The sequence below is a fragment of the Arachis hypogaea genome, chromosome 2 (assembly GCF_003086295.3).
Source record: "Arachis hypogaea cultivar Tifrunner chromosome 2, arahy.Tifrunner.gnm2.J5K5, whole genome shotgun sequence".
NCBI classification, from domain to species: Eukaryota; Viridiplantae; Streptophyta; class Magnoliopsida; order Fabales; family Fabaceae; genus Arachis; species Arachis hypogaea.
Genome location: NC_092037.1, coordinates 93,059,018 through 93,085,919, shown reverse-complemented (window position 1 = coordinate 93,085,919; position 26,902 = coordinate 93,059,018). Strand labels below are relative to the sequence as shown.

Here is a 26,902-nt window from a genome sequence, read left to right as displayed (position 1 = left end):
TAAAATCTAAAAAATAAAAAATAATAAAAATAAAAACACAAATCAAACCAAACGCACTCTTATATTATTATATAAAAAGTGAATTTTTTGTAAATGTCAATAAAATGTAATATAGATTGGCTGGTGTATAAAAGCATTAATTTAGTAAACATTGACCAATAAATAAACTTTTGAAGAGCAATTTGATTTAGTAAACATTTGTGGACTTATTTGACCAATAAAAAATTTTTGAAAATCAATTTAACCGTTTACATATTTATAATTTGTTTATTGTAAGGGAATAATTACTTCTTCTGCCTTTTTTGTTTTCCTGCATATATTTTTAGGCCATTACACCATATTTTTAAAGTGTGAGTGATTAAAAATATCACATATTTTATTTACTAAAACTAATTATTTTAAAAGAATTTAACTTTTACATAACTATCTAATAATATTTCTTTCTATGATTATTTACGCAAAAACATAAAATTAATTTTTTTGTTAACTTGACATTTGTTAGACTAATTAACTCTCATGTTAAATTTTAATAAAAATTTATATAAATTATTTTTTTATTATTTAATAAAGACATAAAAAATTTTAATTAAACCAGTCTTTTTATATACAACGATTAATACAATGTAAAAAAAATATTTCCAGCAAAATAAAAATTTAAAAAATTCATTTTCAATTTAAACTTAAAAGTACTATCCCGAACATCAAAATTAGATTCTTCTTAAAATTAACTTGGAAATTTTTTAGCTAATTATTAGCCTTGGTACTTTTTTTTTTGTTGACTATCTATTAGTCTTGGTACTTTAAGTTAGCTTGACAAATTCCCAAAATGATAATTTAGTTTTTACGTGAAATTGTGAATTAAAAATTCATTTAATATGTTGGATTAAATTATTATTTAATAATTTTAAATTAACAATACGTAAATTTATTTTTACTAGATGAAGGTGATATTTTTATTTTTTTATTTTTATTTTTTTTTCAAAAAACAAGCGAACCTCTTGTTCTTCCTCTTCGTCTTGGTCTTGGTTTTTGTTTCTGGTTTTTTTTCTTTTTCTTCTTCCTCCTTTCTTTCTCTTCATTCCAATGTTTACGGTTTCTACTTGGCGCCTAACACCAACAACCGCACCCGCATGGCCACCAACAAACACCGAGTAATTAAAACCTCTCACTTTCTCTTCTTATTCATCATCCTTTTCATTTCCATGCATGTTAATTAACTCGTTACTTCGTGCTTAATTTCCTGTTATTTGAATTCAGGTTACCACGCCATTAGCTGGTAATGGAGTAGAATTCATTATGTTTGGAACTATTCGTGTATCGCTTAACCTCAAGAATTTTTCACTTCCTTTTTCAACTAAACGCAATTCAGATACTGCAAAACCAAAACCTGCTTCGAGCTTCCGTGTTAATCAATTTGATATCTGCTTCAATGGAAAACGATATGTGCCGCAAGAAAAGAACAAGAAAATCTGCATTGAAGGGGAAAAAGAGAGGATCATACTGCGGCCTGGCATGGTTCTATTGAAGAAGTTCTTAACACATGATGAACAGGTACTAGATAGAGATCTTAACTTCTTTCACTATTATTTGTTGAAATTAACCAGGATTCAAGAACTCTGTTCTCTTAAGCATTGTTGAAATTTGTCTAACTGGCTTTAAGTCTTTAATTTATGCATCGTATCCGTTAGAAACTTAGAATTCATGATAATAACTCCAGTAAATTTGATGGTGTCTACTTATAAGCCAAGAATACAGTCTAATTATAATGACAAGCTGAACTTAATATCAAACTAAATAAATATAAAATTAATACGAGAAATACTTAGATACTATATTAATATATAATATACTAAATATATTCTAGAATAATGTTACACATCCAAATTTTTTGTTAACCAAGTTCAACCAAGTTGGTCTAACATAACAAAAATAAGTTATGACTAGCATTATTAATATAACTGTATTCCAAGTCATAACTGATTTAACCAGGACTTAGTTCATAAAAAGATTTGGATGTGTAGCATTATTCTATATTCTAATAGTATCCATTCTAGTTTGCCTCATTAATCCTGAATGTGGCATCATAGTTGGTCTGCGTTTTATCAAAAAAATGGTAGTTCATTAAGGTCATATTGCTCTGATAATTGTAGGTGGAAATAGTGAAAATCTGCCGTGAGCTTGGTCTTGGTCCTGGAGGATTCTATCGGCCGAGTTATGCAAATGGAGCGAAACTTCGATTGCATATGATGTGCCTTGGTCTAGACTGGGATCCTCAAACCGGAAAGTATGGAAATAAGAGGCTAGTTGATGGTAGTAATCCACCCAGTATTCCTGAGAGATTCAGAAAGTTGGTTGTAAAAGCAATACAAGAAGCACAATATCTAATAAGAAAGGAATGCAGAGTAAGCTATGCTGAGAGGATACTCCCTTCAATGTCTCCTGATATATGCATTGTCAATTTTTATAATAACTATGGAAGGCTTGGTCTTCATAAGGTCAGCTACTTTTCATTGTATTCTACAAACTTAGATTGCATAATTTGCTTTACACTTTCTGCATAAATGTAGGTTAAATAAGATTGCTATTTTTATGGCTTTGGTAAAAAAAAATTTATATGTAACTGAAATTATTCTCTTATCACCATCCTACATTAAGATCAACTTGGTGATTGATACTTATATTTTGAACCATAGTTGCTAAGTTGATTTATACATTAGAAAATCTATATACTCAACTTTGTTTTATTCATCCGGCTCAATTTTGTTGTTTGCCATTATTTAGTGGTAGAAACTCAAGTATAGTCAACTTTATGTGAAGTTGATAACTGAGAATCGTTAAATAAACTCCTTATTTGAGTTTTTACCTTATTTGGTAACTAAGAATGATTTGACGAACTCCTTTCTTTTTCTTTAAAATGATTGGATTGGAACAAATTGCGCAGGATCACGACGAAACGCCAGAAAGTATCCAAAAGGGGTTGCCTGTTGTGTCCTTCTCCATTGGCGATTCGGCGGAATTTATTTATGGTGATCACAGGGATGTGGATAAGGTGGAGAAGGCAGTTCTAGATTCAGGAGATGTGGTGATATTTGGTGGTGTATCTAGGCGTATTTTCCATGGAGTTTCATCAATCATACCAAACTCAGCACCAAAGAAATTGCTTCAAGATACTATGCTCTCTCCAGGGCGCCTCAATCTTACATTCAGACAGTATTAACACCTTCATATTTGTTTATATAACTGTATGTATCTGACTTGTTCCTAATCTCAACCTGCACTGAAATATATCTGGTTTCGTCTAGTTTATGATATGAATTTTTGACCAACAGCAACGATTCACAATGTATCTGCTGTTAAATGATTTAATGAGAGATATCGAAAGGGTCTAATTTCAATCGGTAATGGTGGGAAAAATATCCTAAAATGATCGTATTTAATTTTAACATTCATAATTAAACACATTCATTATGTATAATCTTAGTTAAGAACAATACTACATAATGAACAAAAATTATTATTGTTGGCGAATATTTGGTCAACAAAGATATTTTTATACTAAACGCTAAATTCTAAATTTTTTTACCTTAATTTCTAAATAATAAAAAGTAAAAAGTAAAATAATAATAATTAAAAATACAAAATAAAATAATTTTAAACTACTCTAATTGATTTTTTTTATTGTCTCCCATGTATCTTAAATTTCAATATACCATCTTGATCGAATGGTGGTAGACATTTTTGTTTCCCTTTTTTTTTACCAAAGTAGAATTTTGTTATAGAGAAAATGATTTTCCTTTTCTATAAAATATTTCTACTTTTATGTTTTCAATAAGTGTCTTTTAACATTTTGTTTTCTATTTTTTAGACCACTCATTTGGATAATTTAGTAGTTTGCAAATTATTGGTAGGTACTAGGGATAGTAGAATAATATGATACATATGGTGGTGACTAATATTATAATGTTAGTATGATAATATAACTAAATATAAATGTATATATCAAGTGTTATCTTAGCTTAAAGAGAATCACGTACCTATCAGATAGATAAGCACAACTGTACAAGCGTTCATCCCTTTCATCTCGAACATTCCACATGTCAAAGGTATTGCCATATCTTGTCTTTAGCTTCCAATTATTTGGTTTGAGGTGTCACTCTTGGTTGTTTTGCCCTTTTATAATGGGTTATAGATTTCAATAATGGAAAAAAATGCATTTATGTTATTATATCTTATACTTTATTTAAATTAATATCTATTGTTTTAAAATTTTAATATTCTTATTTTCCACTTTTAAATCATATTAATGTGTTTAATTGACACAGTTATGAAATTTTAGATAATCTCATCAACAACTCTAACAACTCTTAACAGATTCAAATAATCAAATGCATATGATGATGAGGATTTGGTTGTGGAATCCTACTCGGCAAACAAACACACAAAGGTTCCATTAGAATATAATAAGCATGAAATGTTGAGAACCTATTTTGTTTTCAGAACCTTTATGATTTATTTTTCTTTATTTACATCTCCCAAAACGAGTTAGGGTCGCCTATGCCTCGGACTTATCATGATGATACATTATAATTTAATATCATTTTTATTCAATCTAACTACTAAACCATGGCCACAAACAACTAATGTCAATTGTTTATAGTGGAAACGAATCATCATCATGGGTATGACTATGACTCTATGAGTGAATTTTTTTTTCTTTTGCAGCATAAGTGAAACACCATGCATATCTTGATTACTATATGACCCATATCCACGTAAAAAAAAAAAAAAAAGGGTTGGCAACAAATAGTGTAACATCGTCGTTCATGCTAAAAGGATAAATATATAGTTTTAAAATTAATCTTAGAAGAGAAATTTGTTGACATTGGCATATTAATAATTGACCCATCTCCTTTGCCAATTTGCCATCATCAGGCTAAAACTTTTTTACGTAATATAAATAAGAGTTTAATTTTGATGATGTAAAGCGTTTTATATAGTGGTATTTTTTATGATTATTTACGTAGTTAATATAAAAGATAGTTATTTTTATTGATATGACATTACGTAATTAGATAAATGTATAAAACTATTTTATGCTAGATATATATCAGTAGCTAAGAGAAAGAAAAGTTGAATCTTGACATCTTTTTACTTCGTTTAATTAATTTTGGAGTTGAATGGATCTTCTGGATTTTGGAATCAGATGAAAGATAAGAGATTATTTTATTTTATCTCTTGTCGAGGGAAGAGTCAAAACAAAATTACGTGTTAGGTGTATTACTGTGAAGTTTAGCTGGATAGAATAATCAGGAGATAGTTTTATTTTGTCTCCTAAAATGCATAATCAAAAACAAAGAAGAGAAAGAGAAGTAATACAGAGATATATCCTGGTTCAGCTACTCAGTGCAATGTAGCCTACATCAAGTCTCCATCACAATAATAACAGAATTTCACTATCTTTGAATAAGATTACAAATTCCAATTTTTCTATGATTCTACCCAATCCTATATGAGACAAATTCAGTTTCTAACCCAAATCAGATTTGACTAGAAACTCACTCTATCTTTCAACAACAAAGTGCTCACCCAACTTGCACGGGAATTTCCTCAAGATCATAACACAACCGAAAAACTTACAAAAAACTTTTGAAATGAACATTGGCTTTTATCTAAGTGTAACTCTCTTGCCTTTTTTCATTCAATGACCTTTTTTCATACAATCCTCATAGTATTGCCTTTTTCCATTGAAAATAAAAAAAGAGTAGACTGAGATTTTCAATGAGAATTATGAAGGAGAAGAGTGTAATAGCTTTGTAAGCTATAGGAACCCAAACATTATGCTCTCACTCTTTACTCCAATCCTTGGTCGTTCAATCCTTTAATAGAGGAGTGAAGTTTTCAAAGCTTGAAACTTGCTTCAGCACTTGTTTGACTTCTTCTCCCAAAAATCAGAAGTAGCAACGGCGTCACAGAGCAGAGATAGAGTAGAAGCAGTGACTAGGGGTATAAGTTACCAAATCGGACCGAAATTTACCGCAAAAATGAACCGAAATTTACAACAACCGAATGAACAGGTGCAGTAATGGTTGTTTTTACAAGTTTGCCCTTTAACCTAAAAACAAAACCCCCAAATCCCTAACTCTAACTCACTCAGCACTCACCATCAGCAGCCACAACTCCACCCAACAAGGCCACAAGTCTGTAAAATAACTTCCATCTTCCTCCTCCATGCCTGAGAGAATGAGAGCCTGAGAGAGTCAGAGAGCTACCGCCGTCCTCCAGTCGCAAGTCGTCCATTGTCGCCGTGAAGGACATTGTAGGCGTTGCAAAGTGCTGGAGAGCGCCGTCGTCTAGCCGCAGTCTTCACGCCGTTGTCCAGTCCATGCCGTCATCCAGTCCACGCCATCGCAGCAAACCCTAAATTGAGCTGTTTGTCTCCATCACCGAACAGTAGTCTCTATCGTCAAACAATAGCTTTAATTCGAGCCCTCTCCTGTAACTCACGATGTCTTCTTCAGAGGTGAGTAACTTGGTATATTCACAATTTGTTGCAAGTTATTAGATGTTGTTGCTAGTCTGTTGGAAGGAAAGTATAGTCACAATTTGTTTATTTTGTTTCATAAAATATGTTGCTGTTGCCGGATTAATTTGTTGGAAACAAAGTATATTTACAACTTATTTTTTTTATTTCATCACCATCCAGATATATATCTATTTTTGCTTCATTTATTATCTCCATCTAGTAAGCTTGAATTATATATTATTATTAGGTGAATTATTATGATTTTGAGTTCTTGTTTGATACCGATGATGACTAGCGGGGAGCCTCTATGGCTCTATCATGTGAGCCTGAAAGGAAATTTACCTATTGTGTCTAAGTTTGATCTTTATATGGCTCTATCTATGACTTGTTTACCATCATGAACTTCCTCTTCTTTATCAGGACTTGACCTCTCCTTTGTCATCGTTTGGGAAAGAGAAAAAAAGGAAAAAAAGGACAAGAAAAATAGTAATCAAGAAACATTGTGGGTGACTTACAATAATTTCGTTTATACTGTCATAATGGATTATTTTCATGTCATTTAGGATAGCAACAAGCGCTTAAATTTTATTTATTTTCAACATAAATTTAAGATTGGTGGCTGCCAAGAGTATTATTATTAGGTGATTAGTTATTGCCTTTAGTTGCTTGCAAAATATTTATTACAATACCTAGTAAGTCTATTATGTTAGTTTCACCTAATGCTTGTTTGAACTGACTTAATGAGATTAGTTACGAAGTGATGAGGAGCTAGTACTTTTGGATTAATCTTTTCAATTGTGTGTAGGTCTTTACCAAAATGCTCTAAAGTTGATTAGTTTTTCACTTTTTTGCTGTCTCTTTGGGTCAAGACTTCTTCATTTTAAGATTTTATATTTATCTTTATTTTCAAACATCCTCAATTTTATTATGATTTAATACTTTGTTATTTAGTATGTTTCATAATTTGTTATTGTTGCATAAATATTAGAAACAATATTTTTGAATAAGTTTGAATGCTGTATTTTGTTGTTCATTGTTATGTTTATATATATGTAGCCAACAAATTTATGACTTTATATTTATAATTTATAATCTATATTATGTTTATGTTTATAATCTATATTGATTTCTTTGTTTTATTTTTGTAGAAATTACACCAACCAGAGAAGATGATGATGAATCTGGTGTGGATTCAGATTAAGCATGGTGGTTCTTTTGGTTTTTATTTGGTTTAAAATGGTTGTTTTGGTTTTTAGTATGTTTAAAGTGTGTTTGATTTTGTTGTTTGCTAGACATTTTAAATTGTCTTTATTTTTATGTTTAATTGTTGGGACAAGTTGAAATTGTATTGAATTTGAATGTGATATACTCTTGTTATTCTAGTTTATTGACGGTTTTAAACTTCATTTTATGGTGATTTAAATTCTGATTATTAGGTTTAAAAAAATTGAAAAAACCGACCGAACCAAACTACTGTGGATTTGGTTCGGTTCGGTTTGATTGTCCAAAAAGCAGCAAACCGAACAGTTGGCATCACTATAGAACCAAACAAGTCGGTTCGGTTGATTTTCGATCCAAAATCGAACCAAACCAAACTGATTACAGCCTTAGCAGTGACTGAATCATACAGGCATCCATACCTTCTATCTTCTCTTTCATCCTTTTTTAAATTGCTTCTTGAATCTGAACCATGCATTCTTACTTTGGCTCCAAGTTTGATTCTTGAGCTTTGATTCACATTATAGTTTCATCATCTTAAATGCCTTCAACTTTTCGAATCTGTGTATGCAAGAAGAAGATATTTTCATCAAGCTTCAATGAAGCACAAATATGAAAACTCCTTTTTGTGATTTGTCATTTGAATGTGGTCTTGTCTTTAGTCTTAGCCTCTTTGACTTTCTCTTCTTGCTTGAATTTGGTAACTCCCTTTTGTTTTTTTATTTTGTCTTAACTCAGAGCTTCCCTCTTTCTTTCTTTTCTTTTGAGCTTTCACGTGGGTGATAGGAAAGAGAGAATAAGACAGAAGAGAGAGTTTAATTTCGGTGGTGAAGTAAATTGGTTCAGATGTAAAAGGAACTCATTCTCTTTAGTTAGCAACCAAGTAAATGGGCTTGGATGTGGACCACCAATTTGGACTTGTTTATGGATATGGACTCACTTCCTCAATTTAAGGCTTGAAACATTTCTTTGTTTCAGATAGGAATGAAGCATTCTTTTATTTTTGAAGGAAAATTGTTGTTATGATTAAAAACTATTTTCTTGATCTTGGTCATAAGTAGGCCAGACGCAATTTGGGCTTATTTTCTTGTTTATTGGGCTAGTGTTGATTAAATTAATTTTCTGCACATTAAATAAATTAATCATATACATAATTAATTTTTAATCCAATAATAATATTTATTCATCATCTATAATATGTTGTTAGTTCTTCAAACTCAACAATTTTTCATTAATGACAAATATTATGAAATGAATTAAAAAAAAATAAGAAGAGTTTTAAGAATTTTCTTTTGATGTTTCTTTTGGTTTGAAAACTCCCCCTTTCTTTTAATCACTAGACTTCCCCTGAATGTTTGTATTTTTCAACCAAGATGAATAAACTTTACATAAAAATAATCTCAAACATCCAAGAATTATCCAAAAAGTTTTATATCTTAGAAAACCTGTTTGATCACTAGTCAATATTTACAAAGCTATTTATTTGTTCAAAAAATATCATCAAACAGCCTTAAAACAACCATTAATCAGAACTACATAGTCAAAAACTCAGATATCAAACAAAGCTATGATCAATAAGTATAATCAATATTCACCATCAAAGTAATATATATAATTAGAGCAGTATACACAATCAGAGCTGCAAATAGTAATTTTAAAAACAGAAACTGTAGCCTGCGTCAAGTATCATGATAATTTCAATTCATTTTCACACAACACTTACTCCTCTTTTGTTATCAAGGAGGGTAAACTTGCACAAAAAATAGTTCAATATGCAAGACATAAGTGCAAAATAAGTAATTGTGTTAGTGTCAAAGTTAAGTGCCTACGACTATTACAGTGATCTAACAGTAAACAGTATCCAAACAAGAAAATTCAAAGACCAAAAATCAGAAAAGCAAATTTTTAAACAGCAGCAGCATCAAACAGGGGCTAGACATCGGATCTCTCATCCTCGGTTCCAAGATGATCTTCTTTTTGCTCGGACATTGCTTAATCGTCTTCCAAGGCATCTATGTATTTGAGTAGCTCTTCAACTCGGCTTTTAGATTTCCTAAAGGAGTTCTCATTTTGAATTACCAGTTTTCTAGCTTGTTGGCTCGAGTTGATCATTTGCATAGTGAGATTCACAAATTCATGTAAGATGTCCTTGACAATGCCATTAATTAAGTACTTGTGAGAGGATGATGTCGTCCCTATAGCAAATGGAGGAGGAATACTTTCATCATCATCTTCTTCTAAAACCATGTCCTTTGCTGCCTTTGTGTCCTTTCCTTTAGATTATTTTACTGCAGCACCACTCTTAAGATATAAATTTTTATTTTCTTGTATCTCGTTCTCAAATCAACACCAAAATACTAAAAGATGCAAGTTAAAAATATGCCATATGAAAGAAAAATACTTTTATCGCTTTTGATACAATCATACATATGGTGCATCATCAAGTAAGCAAATGAGATTTCAGATTTGTTGAGTATTGCATAGAGGACCAAGGTATCACAGAGAGTGATTTTTTTAAATGAACCACTTTGGAGCATAAGTATGTGAGTGATGAGGCGGTAAAATTGGACTTTGGTTGGACCTAAGGCTCTATGATTAGAGGTATAACACCATCCATGAGGGATATATTTTCACATATGTTAGCCAATACATATTTGTGTGAAATGTTCAGATTATTATCCTATTTTCCAAAAATGTAGATATTGACGTCATCATAATAATCAAGGGTTTCACCAATAGTTTCTTTGTTCAAATTTGGTGGCCTTTAACATATGAGTGAACAGATTCTTCACTATAGTACATGTTTGCATAACATTCTCTAACCAAATCAAGATAGATAGGCTTTCTAATTTTAAAGAATTTTTTCCAATCTAAGTAAACAAAATTTTCAATGAAATCAATTTCTTTTTCAGCTAATGCTTTTAGGTCAGCAACATAAGATGAGCACAGAGGTCTTTTGAAAATAATATCTTTATGGAACTCAAAATTTATAATTGAAAAAAAGTGGAGAGGATCATAATGAGAGTGAAGGCGATTACCAAATTGAGATTTAAAACCTACTGGATCAGGATTAGTAGGTTCTTTCACCGAGTTAAGAAAAGGTCTTCTGTTACTTTTGGAAGGGTGACTGGAAGGAGCTGAACGTCCTTGCAGATGAGAGGATAAACGAGGAAGAGGAGTAGTTGGTGGTTCTTCATCTGTCATAGTTTTTTTTCTTTTGCCATATTTGCCCTAGAAATTTCTGCATCTTGTGGTACTGAAGCGGGTCTGCGAGAGGTGGTTTTGATCCTTGCCATAGGCTCGGATATAGAAGAGGAATGTGAGAAAAACTATGAATGTAGGTGTGGGCTTGTCCTTTTTGTGGATGGTTTTATGGAGATCGAATAGTCCATGTTCTTCTTTTCGTGGCAACTTTCTTTCTCATGGTTAATGAAATAATGAATGTGGTGAAGAGAATGTGGGTGTGGTGGAAAAGGTGAGAAGTTTTCGAGTAATAACTGCTTTAAATACTTAGTGCCTCCCCCTTTTTGAAAACAAAAAAGATAAATGAAAGGGGTTTTGAAAAAAAATTAAATTTTAAAACAAATACAAGCAGTTTGAAAAAACAAAACAGTTATAAGATTTTGAAAATCAGAAAGTGATTTGACTTGAAGAAAAACCCTTAAAAGCAAATACCTTTTTGATGTGAATGATCAAAGCAAGCAATGAGGTCCACTTCATAAAATAGAATTTCTTCTTCTTGAGCTCAATGGTGGTTTTAAGGAAATACAATGGACCACCAATGATTTAGTTTTGACCCATATCAATTAGAAGTACCAACACTTAGTCTGAAATTCAAGGAACCTAAAGGGAGTTATCATCTAAGTAGTTTTATCTCATGTCGACCTGAGAGACAAAAACAACCAGAAAATAGTTTAATCACATTTAGTTGAAAAACTCAACATCAACAATTCCTAATGCAGTTTTTAATTTACAAAATCTTTCTTCACACAAAGGTTTTGTAAAAATATTAGTCAATTGATCCTCAAATTTCATAAATTATATGTCAATTGTTTCATTTTGCACATATTTTCTAATGGAGTGAAATCTCACTTTAATGTGCCTGATTCTTGAGTATAAAACAAGGTTTTTGAAAATGTTAATTTCACTCATATTATCACAAAGTTAAGGGATACTATTGACTTACAATTAGTAATCTGCAAATTGTGTTTTCAGCCAAAAAATTTGTGAACAACAAAAAGAAGCGGCTATGATTCAGCCTCAGCAGTGGATAATGCAACAGTAACTTGCTTCTTGTTTGACCACACATTCAAGGACTGTCTAAGAAAGCAACAAATTCCTAAAGTGCTTCTTCTATCAACACGATCTCCGACAAAATCTTTAACACAATAGCCAACTACACAAAACTCGTCAGATTTGGGATACCAAAGACCAAAATCAGCAGTGCCATTAATGTATCTAATGATCCTTTTTACATCAAAAAGATGTGATTCTTTTGGATGAGATTGAAATTTAGAACAAAGTCCAACACTTTGAACAATATCCGGTCTAGAGAAAGTTAGATACATGAGAGATCCTATCATTCTTCTATACTTTGTTTCAACCACATCTTTCTCCATGTCATCCTTTTCAAGTTTAGAATTTAGATGCATTGGTGTACTCATTGATTTAGACTTTTTTAAACTAAATTTCTTTATTAACTCCTTGGCATACCTTGATGCACAAAAATTTTACTAGTAGTTTGTTTGGTTTGGAGTTTTAGAAAAAATATAAGTTCTTCTATCATACTCATATCAAACTCACTAGTCATTAATTTTTTAAACTCAACACATAATACTTCATTAGCCGATCCAAACATAATATCATCCACATAAACTTGAATAAGTATGAAATGATCATTAGATTCTTTAATGAAAAGAGTTGTATCCATAGTTTTCCTTTGAAAACTATTTTTCAACAAGAAGGAACTAAGTCTTTCGTACCAAACTCTTAGAACTTGTCTCAAACCATAAAGTGCTTTAGAGAGTTTAAAAACATAGTTTGGGAGGTCTTTATTTTCAAAACCGGGGATTATGTTGTGTATACTTCTCTATCAATAAATCCATTCAAAAAGGCATATTTGACATTCATTTGAAAAAGCTTAAACCCTTTGTGGGTTGCATATGCAAGCAATAATCTTATTGCTTCCATTCTTGCAACCGGAACAAATGGCTCATCAAAGTCAATGCCCTTTTCTTCGTCATACCCTTGAACTACCCATCTAACTTTGTTTCTAACGACACTACCATTCTTACCCAATTTATTTCAAAAGATCCATTTAGTACATGTTACCTTCTTACCATTCGAATTAGATACCAAAATCCAAACCTCATTCTTTTCAAATTAGACAAATTCTTCCTCTTTTCTTGACTCATGAAGGATGATTGAGTACTTCCCTCATGTTTTGAAGTTTCACTTGAGAGATAAGAACAATCTCATTAAGTTTTGTCCTTCTTCTACTTGAGAATCTTGTGGTAACTCTTTGAGATGAATCTCCAATAATGAACTCATGTGGATAATTCTTCAAGAACTTTCATTCTCTGGGTTTTGGTGAAGTGATCTTAGGTTGGATATGACTAAATTCTGCACTATTGAGATTTCCAGAATTCTCTGTTTTATTAGGAGACAAAATAGAATTGTCTCCTGTATTTTGGTTTGAAAAATCAAAACAACATTTTTCAATGATGGTTCTGATTTGTCTTCACCTTCGATCCTTTTAGAGCTTAACTCATTTTCAATTATTATATCATTCTCTTCAATAACACTTGAAATTGTATTAGAATCACAAAAGGTAACATGTATGGATTCTTCAATACTTCTATATTCCTTGAGTTAAACTCTATATATTTTGCTAGTGGTTGAATAACCAATAAAAACACCTTCATAAGATTTTGGATCAAACTTTTTAAGATTGTCTTTAGTATTTAAAACAAAGCATTTACATCCAAAAACATGAAAATATTTAAAGTTGGGCAGTATTCCTTTCCAAACTTCATATGATGTTTTTCTTTAAAACTTTTTGAATGATTGTTTGGTTTAAAATATAACAAGCAGCGTTACTGTTTCAGCCCAAAAAAATTTTAGAACTTTATTTTCACAAAATATTGTCCTAGCCATTTTTTAAAAGCTTCTATTTCTCCTTTTAACAAATCCATTTTATTGAGGTGTTCTACGACATAAGAAATTTTGAGAAATTCCAAATTCATCACAAAATAATTTAAAGTCTTGTTTTTAAATTCTTTTCCATAGTCACTTCTTATAAAAATAATTTTTAAATCTTTTTCATTTTGAATCTTTTTGTATAAAATTGAAAAAGTTAAAAGGCATCATCTTTATGAGCCAGAAAAATAATTCATCCAAATCTTGTATAATCATTAACTACCACCAAATCATAGTGTTTACCACATAGATTTTGAGTCCTAGTGGGACCAGAAAGATCAATATGTAGCGTTTTTAATAGTCCTTTGTAGAGATGCCATGTTGGGTTTAAAAGAGCTTTTAGTTTGTTTACTCAATTGACAAGCATCAAAAGTGATGTCTTTGTGAAATTTGATTTTTAGAAGATCTTTTACCAAATTCTTTTTCACAAGTTTAGAAATTTGAAACATGCTAGTATGTTCCAATTTCTTATGCTATAACCATTTTTCAGATTCAATGGAAGTAAAACAAGCTACATTTTGTTCTTTTAGTTCCTCCAAGGTGAGTTCATACATGTTATTGCATCTTTTAGCTACAAACAAAGTTTCACCAAAATTTTCACAAACAACTAAGCATTCTAACTGTTTGAAAATAACCAAATAGGCTAAATCACATAATTGGCTAACACTTAGAAGATTATGTTTCAATCCATCAACTAAGAATACATCATTAATAAAAGTAGAGAAACTCTTACCCACCTTACCTATGGCCATTATCTTTGCCTTTCCGTCATCACCGAAAGTCACAAAATCTCCATCGTATTTGTCAAGCTTTATGAAGAATGTAGACTTTTCGATCATGTACCTAGAGCATCCACTATCCAAGTATCACATGTCATTCTTAATTTTGGATGCTAGGCAAAATTGCACAATATTTTTAAGTGATCTTAAGTATCCAAATCATTTTGGATTCTTTAACGTTAAACTATTTTGGTTGCCCAAAAGCATTGTATTTTTCAATCGCTTTGTAAATTTTATCACCAATTTTTCTTTCAAAGATGAAACATTAAATAGACAAATGACCAAATTTATTGCATGTATGACAAAAAAAATTTCTTATTGATTTTTCAAAGTGATTTGGATTTTAACCGATTTTGTTTTTGGATATTGAGGTTTCATTTTCAAAGCAAAATTTTTCAAAAACAAATTCAGTTTTTTTATGATACTCTAATCCAACTTTCTCAAAAAGAGATCTTTAACTAGTTAATAATTTGTCTAAATTTTTAGAATTTTAAACAAATTTAGTTATGTCATGATTTAGACCCTTAATCACTTTATACAACCTTTCATTTTCTTCAATGAAGTTTAAGTAGGCAACAACAGAATGCTTTTCATCAAGTCTTTTGATTTCAGATTCAAGCTTTGTGTTCTCTTCAATAAGACCAATATTACTTTTTACTTTTTTTAATTTTTCTTTGAAATAAACATTTTCAGCCTTTAAATTGTCATTTTCAGATTCAAGTTTATGGCATTAATTCAAAAAAAATTCTAATTTTTTCATTAAGTTCATCAATCATAAGATGGAAGCCTTCATTAGAGGGTTTAAGAAAGGTTACCTCATTATTGTGACTGTGATTGACCATTAAGCATGCTTACGAATTGTTGTCCGACTCTTCATCCTCTTCAGTGTCATTTTCCAAATCTTCCCAAGAAGCCATAATGTATAAGTCTCTTCTTCTTGTCCTTTCAAGACTTGTCTTCTCTCTTGAGTTTGGGACAATTATATTTGTAATGCCCAACTTCTCTGTAGTTGTGGCAAATGACTTTGCTAATGTCCTTCTTGGTTTCTTTGAGCTACCTCCTCTGTTCCTTCTTTTTTGTCTCATCAGTCTTCTAAGTTTTCTAACAAAATACACAATCTCATCATTTGATAATCAGTCACTGGATTCATCATCCAACGATTCAGTATAAGATTTAAGAGTCACTCCTTTTTTTGTATCATTTTTTAAGTGAATGATTTTATTAGCTAGTAACTTTTCTCTCAACTCAGTATAGGTTATTTAACTTATCAGAGATAACAGTAGTAATGGTTTCCTACTCTTTAATCAGGCTTCTCAAGACTTTCTTCACTAGCACTTGTTCGAAATGAGTAATTCCCAAAACATCCAAGTTATTAATGATGATAGAGAATCTCTCAAACATGTCATCAATTGATTCTTCTTCTTTTATAAAAAATATTTCATACTCTTTGCTTAGTATATTAGTCTTTTTTCACTCAATGGCTTTTTCATATAATCCTCACAGTATTGTCTTTTTTCATTGAAAACAGAAAATGACTAAACTGAGAAAATAAGATATCCAATGAGAACCATGAAAGAGAAGAGTGTAATAACTTTGTAAGCTATAGGAACTCAAACGGTGTGCTCTCACTCCTTACTCCAATCTTTGGCTGTTCACCTCTTTAATAAAGGAGTGAAGCTTCCAAAACTTGTAACTTGTTTCAACACTTGTTTGACTTCTTCTCCTGAAAATCAGAAATAGTAGTGGCGGCATAGAGGAGAGATAGAGTAGAAGCAGTGACTGAATCATGCATGCATCCATATCTTCTATCTTTTCTTTCATCATTTTTCAAATTACTTCTTGAATCTAAACCGTGCATTCTTGCTTTGACTCCAAATTTAATTCTTGAGCGTTGATTCACAGCAGAATTTCATCATCTTCAATGCCTTCAACTTTTTGAATCTGTGTATGCAAGAAGAAGATCTCTTCATCGAGTTTCAATAATGAAGCACAAATATGAAAATTTCTTTTTGTAATTTGTCCTTTGGATGTGATCTTGCCTTTAACTCTAACTTCTTTGACTTTCTCTTTTTGCTTGGATTTAGTAACTCTTTTTTGTTTTTTTATTTTGCCCTAGTTTAAAACTTTTCTTTTTTTCTTTTCTTTTGAACTTTCACGTGGGTGATGGAAAAAAGAGAAGAAAAAGTTTAATTTTGATGGTGAGGTGAATTGGTTCAAATACAAATAGAACTCATTCTCTTTAGTTAGCAACCAAGTAAATAGACTTGGATGTAGACTATCGATTTGGGCTTGTTTATGGATATGCTCATTTTTTCAATTTGAGGCCTGAAGCATTTCTTTGTTTCAGATAGAAATGAAACATTCTTTTATTTCTGAAGGGAAAATTATTGTTGTGATTAACAACTATTTTCTTGATCTTGTGTGGAAGTGGATCAGATGCAATTTGTTGTTTTTTTTCTCCTTGGGTCAGTGTTGATTAAATCAACTTTTTACACACTAGACAAACTAATCATACACATAATTGACTTTTAATTCAATAATAATGTTTAGTCATTATTTATAATATCTTGTTAATTAGTTCTTCAAACTCAACAAAACAAATTAAAAATTTGATATCTGACTCAAATTAACGATTTCAAGAATACAGTAATATTTTTTAATAAAGAGAATACTTTTAATCTATCACGTATAAAAAATTTAATACATGATAATTTATTCAATAAATGATATCAAACATATTTATTTAAAGACGTTTTAAGAGAAAAGAATTCTAATTCTATTTAAAAAATTAATTTAATTTTTAATTCAAATTCATAATTTAAAATGATACATAATTTTGATAGAATTAAATTCTTATTGATTTTGATTTTACTAATTTATCTTTAACTAAAAAGAATTTAAATACTTTTGTAAAGATATTTTGGATTTTCAATTTTTAAAACTAAATGAAAAGTGATCTGATTTATAAATAGAGTAAACGTGGGAATTAAAATTTTTATTAAAATTAAAATGATTAAATTTTGTTTATTACAAAATATGGAAAAGAATTTGATTCTTCAATAAATTCTGATTCCTAGTTCCAAACAAGTTCTTAATAATTAGAAAAATTAACATTTTTATACATATTATCCATTTTCGTAATTATAATATTAGCTGCAGTGAAATTTATAATATAATTTTCATACCTAATTCTCTGCCATTCTCATTGACCACTAGACCATTTCTAATTTCTTTAATCATTTTTTATTTTCCATAATTAAAAACTTCTAGAAAGTGCATCAGTTGAATTAATTAAGTTCATCCGGTGGAGACATTTTGCAATTTCAGTGATCAGTGCACTGTATTCCCAAAACCGTAATTTTATGTCATCTCCAAGGGTCTTTTTGGTTTTTCAACAACACTCCCACCAAATATGCCACGTCATCACCGTCACCATTTCCCTCCTATATAATAACTCCTCTGTAACTACCTCATTCGTCTTCTCATTCTCACTCTCTCACTCAAACAGATTCTTTCTCTCTCTTTTCACAGCAAAGGGTTGGGTTGGGTCCTGCATTATCGGAGCAAATCGCCGGAAATTCTCCGTCCACGGGAACGAAAATGGCGATGATTCTTGCGAGGAAGCTGTTGCAACGGCGATCGCCGCAGCTGCTTCGTTGGCAGAGTAGCTTCCCTCAGGCAGCGGTCAAAAACGACGTTGCATCCAGAGCCGCCGTCGAATTGGAGCTTCCACCGTTTGACTACGCTCCTCCGCCGTACTCCGGTCCTTCTGGTGACGAAATACTGGCGAAGCGGAGGGAGTATCTGAGCCCTTCACTGTTTCATTTTTACAAGAATCCCGTGAGTCCGCGATACACCCTATCATTTTCTCTATGTTAATTGATATATTTAATATTTTAAATATTCTTTCAAATTTGACGATTTTAATTATTAATTATTTATTTAAAAAATATAAATTAATTATTTAGAGAAATAATGATTGTGTGCGGTGGGTTGCAGCTGAATGTGGTGGAAGGGAAGAAGCAATACTTGTTCGACGAGAAGGGAAAGAGGTACTTGGATGCATTCGGGGGAATTGCTACGGTGTGCTGCGGGCACTGCCACCCAGATGTGGTCGACGCCATCATCAACCAAACCAAACGGTTGCAACACTCTACTGTGCTCTACCTTAACCACGCCATCGCCGATTTTGCCCAAGCTCTCGCTTCCAAACTCCCCGGTAACCTTAAGGTCTGTTATTTCAGCACATCAATTACGATCAATTGAATCAGTATACATAATTTTTATTTTTATATTTTTTAAAATTATTCATGACTCTGCATGAAATATTATTGGGAAGTTTTATACCGATCATCATATATAGAAATCAATCTTCTATAAACTACTTTGCGATCCACTCCACGCTTTTTACGTGTCGTTTCTTTTATTTGTTAGTATAATAATAAGTGCTCCTTATGTTTGTTTTTAAATTTTTATTTTTGGCCTATGCATGCGTATGGTATGGTATGCGTTAAGTTTTCGTTACTGGTGCAATCAAAACCATACTATATAGAAGAAAAATATATATTTGAGGTGACGTGTAATACGTGGCGTTATTATCCTATGTCTAATTTTTTATAGAAAGGGGACAGATGTGAAAGGTGGAAGTTGAGCTATTTTTCTTTTTTAAAAAATAAATAAAAAGAGAAAATTTAGTTATATAATTATTTATATATTTTTAATTAAAATAAAAAAATAATTTCATGATATAATATTAAAATTTTTATAAAAAAATTAAAGTTTGATTTTTATTGAAAAAATTAACCTAACAAAAAATTAATATTTTTTATGTAGATAACATAATAGATTTTGTTGATTTAATCATATTAGATGTATATTAAAATTAGTTATTAATATATAATATATATTAAAATATAAGTTAGATAATATATTTATTTATATAAAAATATATAATAATCAATTTTAATAATTATTTTTAATATATAAATAATATTTTTATTGTTGGTTATATCTGATAACAAGATAGAAAATTGCTTTCTTTAACCATTAATGAATTATATGTAAGTTGATGGTTCATGGGATGCCATTCGTCTAATCGATCACTTGGGTGGTATCCATGCTAGCACATGGATTCAGACCAAAGATAAAATGTGCATGTCATTTTCAAGCGTAACATGTTTCACTTGTATTATTATCTCCTATGTTATATTAGGAGAAATGTGAGAGGGTAATTAAAATTTATTATTTTTTGTTATTAGTTAATTATTAATATTTAAAAATTACTAAATTAAAAGAATTAACTTGATAGTTAAATAATGACCAACAATATAAATTCTGATAATTCGGCCTCTACTATTTCTCTTATATATTATAATAATGATAAAATTGAAGTTTAAGTATATTCTGTACCATAACTGTTTATGTCTTATGTCTATGTTAGTACAATCGTACCCAAAAAAAAAAAAAAAAAAAAAAACTATGTAGTACAAGTGTACAACCGCCGAATTTTCATTTTTATTTTTGTTTATGTTAAAGTTAGTGTATTGTTATATGCTCTAAGTTGCAGTTTTATATGCATAATTTTAAAATACCGGCATGCACGAATTTGATTTGTCTTAAAAACTTGACATATACCGATATACGTAGGTGGTGTTTTTCACAAATTCTGGAACTGAAGCAAACGAATTAGCGATAATGATAGCAAGGTTGTACACTGGGTGCCATGACATAATATCTTTAAGGAATGCCTATCATGGGAATGCAGCTGGGACCATGGGTGCCACTGCACAAAGCATCTGGAAATTTAATGTAGTTCAGGTATTATAATTTTATGTTAATTTAATTTAATTTTGGATTAAATATTTTTTTGTTGTTTTAGAGATATCCATAATTCCATATATGGTTTTTGTAGTCCTCCCAAAAACATTCGTTTGATTTCAGTTTAGCATTTAAAAAAAGGATCCCCTAGGGAGACAATGGACTATTTGTACAATGTGTACAATAGCTATTGAGTTATGAAATGAACATCTCCTACACTATTTAGAATAACCATCCGAGTTATGAAATGAACATCTCCTACACTATTTAGAATAACCATCCGAGTACAAGGGATAATAAACTAATTTTTGGGTTCACCAAGAATCGAACTCTTGACCTTTCGGATCTAGCGCTTTAATACCATGTCATGATACCACTCATCCCAAAAACTTCAGTTGATAGAAAAATGTAACACTAATAATTATATCTTTAATACTTCATAAACCTCCATTGTACACATTGTATAAATATTTCATTGGCTCCTCATACTTTCCCTTAAAAAAAATGTCATTTTAACCTAAAGAATAATAACTTGTAGTTTATTACACGTCTCCTTAGTGATTTGTGTATGCAATAGCAATAATATTATAGATTAATTTATTTATTTCTTCAATATTTTTTACCAAAAAAATTATGTGGGTCTAAACAAAAAAAAAATACTACTTAAATAGAGACAAAAAAAATTATCATATTGATGATAAATAAAAATTGTTTATAATTTAATTTTAATATACTGATAATCTCTTTTATAAAATCAAATTAAATCCAAAATAATCAAGTCATGGCCTTAAGTTCACTTGGTTGGTGAATTGACTAGGTTGTCTACCTAGCTTTCCATGTGCGTGATGGCAACATCAACGGATATTGGCTTCAGTGGGACAAATCACATGTAGCTATAACCAGTTAAAGGAACTAAACAAATTTTAATTTCTTTTCAAAAAAAAAAAAGAAGAGTTCTACTATGGCAAGTTGGAAACTATAACACGTTCCATTAACAGTGCTAGTTAAGTGCCGTGTGCTTCTAGAATTGAAATTGTGGAGCCCCTTTAGCAGATAATATCACACATCACAAGTTCAGAACTCCATGATGGCATGATGTGTGATTTTGTCTGTCTCAATTTGGATTAAACAACATAGTTGACATCATGGCCATAATGGCCATAAATTTTGTATCTTTCCATTTAGTACCTTAGTAAGTTTTCAATTTATTTCTTGTTAACCAGAAAGCATTGCATTCCTTGTCGGTTGCATTTTCAATTCTAACTAGTAAAATGTGAAAATACTAAAATAGTACGAGCCTAATAGATTCTTGTGCTGGTGCTTCCAACAGAGTGGTGTTCATCATGTAGTGAATCCAGATCCATACAGAGGTATCTTTGGTTCTGACGGAGAAAAATATGCAAGAGATGTCCAAGATGTCATTAACTTTGGAACTTCTGGAAATGTTGCAGCGTTCATATCTGAAGCAATACAGGTATATTACGTATGTTAAAATTAATACTCATTAAAAGAAGACAAAATTAATTGGGTAAAAGAAACTGCAATGACATGATTTCTTCTTGTTTATAGCATGTAAATTGAACAACTTAAGATATAAATTAACTTACAAGTAAAATGCTGCATCTGTATTAGCTTATTTTAAAGGATTTAATTCGCCAGCTTGAATCTTCAATTCACTTTGTATAACATAAAACTTTTATTGAATATTTATGAGAATTCATTTGAGACATAATGGAAAGGAAAAAGATCTTCTAAAGTGAGAAAAATTGTAATTTGATAAAGGGGTTAATCATCATTGAATTCGTAATTGTAATTTATATCATTTGTGAGTTCCACTATTTTGATTCAAGGATGATTAAGCTCTCACTTTCTCGCTCTACCAACTTCTTCACTTGAAAGAAACTTGATCCGTATGTAAAAGGCTAAAAGTGACTCATCTTCAATCTTGTCCTGTTTCTGATAGGGAGTTGGGGGTATTGTGGAATTGGCTCCTGGTTACTTGCCTGCTGCTTACAGTATGGTTAAGAAAGCTGGAGGGCTTTGTATTGCCGATGAAGTTCAGGCCGGCTTTGCTCGCATCGGCAGCCATTTCTGGGGATTTGAGTCTCATGGTGTTGTTCCTGACATAGTCACAATGGCCAAGGTACTTCTTGTATTGATGAATTGAGAATGAAAATATACTTTATCATTATAAATGATTTGATATGAACATCTCTAATTTGTTGGTGACAATGTTGGCTCCTTTGGCAGGGCATTGGAAATGGCATTCCCCTTGGTGCTGTTGTAACTACTCCAGAGATCGCCGAGGTCTTGACGCGCCGATGTTACTTCAACACCTTTGGTGGGAACCCTGTATGTACTGCTGCAGGGTTGGCAGTTCTGAAAGTAATAGAGAAAGAGAAGCTTCAACAAAATGCTCTTCTTGTTGGATCTTACTTGAAGGAGAGGTTAACTGCACTCAAAGATAAATATGAATGTAATCCTTTCCCATTATTGCTATTGCAATTTATTCAGGAATTGTCTTTTCCTTTTCCCTAAACATAATTGGTTTCATCTTTCATGTGTAGTGATTGGTGATGTGAGAGGAAGAGGTCTCATGCTAGGAGTTGAACTTGTCGCCGATCGAGAACTTAAAACTCCTGCAAAAGCCGAAACACTACATGTAATGGACCAAATGAAAGGTAAATTCATGGAAGAATCCTCAAAAGGTCTCATATCTAAACAATTCTAGCCTTTTGAGCATTTAAATTTCTAAATATGAAAAAAAGTGAATGCTTGAGATGTTAGCAGGACCTCTTTTGTTGTGTTTGAGTAGCCTCCAATGTTCATATCCCTCTTAGTATGCTAACCTGCGCTTGTCTGCTGTTATTACTGCAGAATTAGGAGTGCTAATTGGAAAGGGTGGTTACTATGGAAATGTCTTCAGAATCACACCACCTCTCTGTTTCACCAAAGAAGATGCAGGTTAGCTTCAGCCTCTAATCCATTAATTATATACATTACTAAGTTTTAATGATTATTTTCCATTACATGGAAGTCTCACATAAGAGAAATGTTTAATTATTTTATTAGTCTTTATAATTTTATTAAATTTTTAATTAAGTTTTTGTACATTTTTTCTTTTTAATTAGGTCTTTATACCAATTAAATTTTGTAACTAAATCCTTATTGTGACAAAAAACATTGGAATTAATAGAATATTTCGTTAAACAAAATGGACTATTTTGTTTAATAGAATATTCCGCTAATTCTAACGTTTTTGTCATGGTAAAAACTTAGTTACAAAATTTAATATGGTGTATGGATCTAATTAAAAATATATATATATATATATATATATATATATATATATATATATATAAAAGAATCTAATTGAAAATTCGGTAAAATTATAAAATTCGGTGAAATTATAAAAATGGATAGAATTATTACACCTTAAGAAAGTTAAATAGCAAGGGGTGCTTGCGAGTTATATATGTCATTTTATGTAATTCACTGTTTAGGTTTTCTCTATCGTAAGACTTCTAATTAAATGTATACAATTTTTAAGTTAAAAATCTTATTAACTTTGGTCAAATATGTTTTTTACTTTTAACATTTGCAATTTTTTAAAAATATTTTTAATATTTAATTTTATTTAATTTTATTCTTAACATTTTTTATTTATTTAATTGTCTCTAAAATTTTTTATTTATGCCAAAATTAACTTTGGATATTTTTTATTTTGTCCCTAATAGTATAAATGAAATTAACGTTTAGAGATAATTTTGGCACAAATAAAAAAATATTAAAAGCAAAATTATAAAAAAATAAATATTAAAAATATTTTTAAAAAAATTACAAATACTAAAAACAAAAAACATACATTATCCATATATTTATAAGTCTCCGCAAAAAGAAATAAAAGAAAAAAAAATATGGATGCAATATTAAATTTTTACATTGACTGGTCGCAGACTTCCTCGCAGACGCAATGGACTTGACCCTGTCTAGAATGTAAAGCATAGCTACGTGGATTATGATATTGTCAATAATAAGTTGCTACTTCATCAACTGGAAATGTATTATATCATCTTCATAGAGATGAAATCACAGATAGCAACTTTAGACCTGCAATATGAAGACTATGATCTTAGAAATATGAAATATGTGTAGATATATAATCATTTATATTGTCTCTTCCTATCAAGTTAAGCTTTTAGGTAAAATAGTTTTATAACATCGAATTAAAATATTATTTCATCCTATAAGTTTAAACTTTTTAGAAAAGTGATTTTATAATAACAAGAGTCAATATCTCATTGTCTCTAGTTTAACAATGATGTTTTCGTCCTATGTTATTTTATTTCATTGAGTGTTATTTTAATTTCAGGCGATTCTGCAAATCATGATCTTAGTATATTCTTTCGCTTTCGTTCTATGCTTTTTTATTCTTTTGCAACTTCTATGCTATTTTTCAGTTTGAGATTTGAAAATATGAGTCCTTTCAACCCCCAACCCAAGACTGACTGCGAGTGTGGATGTTGCTTTTGGTATAGAATTTAGTGTTTCTCGGTTATTTACAACAAGGCAATATAACAAATAAAATAACTTAAATATTTGTGTGATTTCTGTTTAACCATTATTTTGTTTAGGATATGTCCATAATAGTGTATGATAATCAAGTTTATTAGCTATTAATAGTCCAAAATCAGGTTGTTTTATGTGGTAACCTTGTTCGATATATATCTTAATTCTTGAAGAGATTATGCTCTACTATTTTTGTCTGAGAATGAAATATCTACAAAAGGTATTCTGTGGCTCAAACCAATATAGAAGTATATTAGAGCAGTAAAATAATTTAAAATTTAGAACTTAGAGAGGTAGAAAACATTACGGTGAAAACCCATGTGAAGTCGACTTCACGTGAAGTTAATATCTAAGAGCCGTTAGATGAAAATTTAATCAAATCATCTAACGGCTCTCAAGTATCAACTTCACGTAAAGTCGACTGCACCTGAGTTTCCACCAAACATTATATAGACATTAGGTAAATGAGATTAATGTCATGATCGTTTGGTCATTAAATTAGCAATGATAGTTATTAATATGGTCGATTACAAATTCAGAATTAAAGTAAAATAAAATCAAGTTATGATTCATATGTACAATAATGACTGGGCAGCTGGGCTATAAGATAACGACTGTTATTAATTATTGGAGTCGATAAGACTCTTAGGCTATGACGCATAGATATTTTGCTGAGTTGTCTTGTTGGCATAATTGACACATTTCGAACACGACACACAGGTTGCATTTGTTTATGAGAACAGGACAAGACAAGACATTGAGAACAAGACAGGACAAGACACTGATGGATAGAGACACAAAATTTTGTGTTCTTATATTCTGTTTGGTGATAAACTAGAACAAATTATGAAAATGCAATTTATTCTCATTTTTTTCATTCACAAAATTTGAGATGAAAAATATAATAATAAAAAATATAATTATAAAAAATTAACAAGAATAATGAAAGAAAAAATAAAAAATAAGTTGTGTCCCTTGTTAGTGTCTCCGTGTCCTTCCTGTCAGGATGGACACAAAATACACTAATTCAGTGCCTCTGAACACATTATCTCTGTCCATGTATCTTTTGTCAAACACGATTTTGTGTCTCTATATCCCTGTCTCAGTGTCCTGTCTCTGTAAACAAATGCAGCCACATAGATACTCGTTCGACACGCGTGTATCCCATGTCAACATGTGTCCTGTCCAAAAAAACAAAAAAAAGTTGCCAAACATGGCCCACTCAACCTCTCTTCATCATTGCCGGTCTGCCACCACCTCTTGTCTCACCACCATATGGGTATTCGTCATCTTCGTCACACTCTCCTCACATCCACTCACTCTCAATCTCAGCATCTGCTCCACGCTACCGTGGGTGTTCGTCGCTGCTCCTAGCTTACCCATGCTCATTACCATGAGTATTCGTTGCCGCTCCCTGCTCACCCGTGCTCGTTGCCGTGGGTGTTCGTCGCTGCTCCCTGCTCACCCGTGCTCGCCGTCGTGTTCATCGCCTCTACAGTTGCTGTTTGCCTCCTCCATTTCAAGTAATAGAGAATTTTTCTTTTTTCATCATTTAAATTTTGGTTCTGTCCTTCTGATCTTCTCTTTGATTCTGCTTTTGTTCTGTGATTTTCTTTGATTCTGTTTTGTTCTTTGATTTTGTTTTGCTCTGTTCTTCCTTTGTCTCCTTATTGATTTATCATTTATGTATCAATTGTTGAGTTAGAATTCTACTATTGTGTGATCATCAATTTCAATATTTCGCATTTGAGTAGTGATTACACTGTTTAGTGGTTGTTGTTTTGTACAAGAGAAATTA

The 26,902-nt window shown here is 31.0% G+C and overlaps 3 protein-coding genes across 3 annotated transcripts; 2 read left to right on the top strand and 1 right to left on the bottom strand.

The window, feature by feature from the left end:
• The first annotated feature begins 988 nt into the window (after nucleotides 1-988).
• Nucleotides 989-3,326, top strand: LOC112751489 (DNA N(6)-methyladenine demethylase ALKBH1D). The gene is made up of 4 exons (XM_025800645.3): nucleotides 989-1,151; nucleotides 1,258-1,551; nucleotides 2,151-2,495; nucleotides 2,942-3,326. Exons 1-4 carry the CDS (start codon nucleotides 1,131-1,133, stop codon nucleotides 3,215-3,217), a joined length of 936 nt encoding a protein of 311 aa, XP_025656430.1. The 5' UTR covers nucleotides 989-1,130; the 3' UTR covers nucleotides 3,218-3,326.
• An 8,662-nt stretch (nucleotides 3,327-11,988) lies between these two features.
• Nucleotides 11,989-12,405, bottom strand: LOC140177386 (uncharacterized mitochondrial protein AtMg00810-like). Its single transcript, XM_072210479.1, has one exon. The coding sequence runs from the start codon at nucleotides 12,403-12,405 to the stop codon at nucleotides 11,989-11,991; it is 417 nt and encodes a 138-aa protein (XP_072066580.1).
• Nucleotides 12,406-18,043: 5,638 nt separating this feature from the next.
• Nucleotides 18,044-24,854, top strand: LOC112751474 (alanine--glyoxylate aminotransferase 2 homolog 3, mitochondrial). Its single transcript, XM_025800629.3, has 9 exons — nucleotides 18,044-18,558; nucleotides 18,718-18,948; nucleotides 20,365-20,535; nucleotides 21,866-22,009; nucleotides 22,499-22,678; nucleotides 22,786-23,011; nucleotides 23,103-23,216; nucleotides 23,413-23,499; nucleotides 24,492-24,854. The coding sequence occupies exons 1-9, from the start codon at nucleotides 18,319-18,321 to the stop codon at nucleotides 24,533-24,535; spliced, it is 1,437 nt and encodes a 478-aa protein (XP_025656414.1). The 5' UTR covers nucleotides 18,044-18,318; the 3' UTR covers nucleotides 24,536-24,854.
• Nucleotides 24,855-26,902: the final 2,048 nt, after the last annotated feature.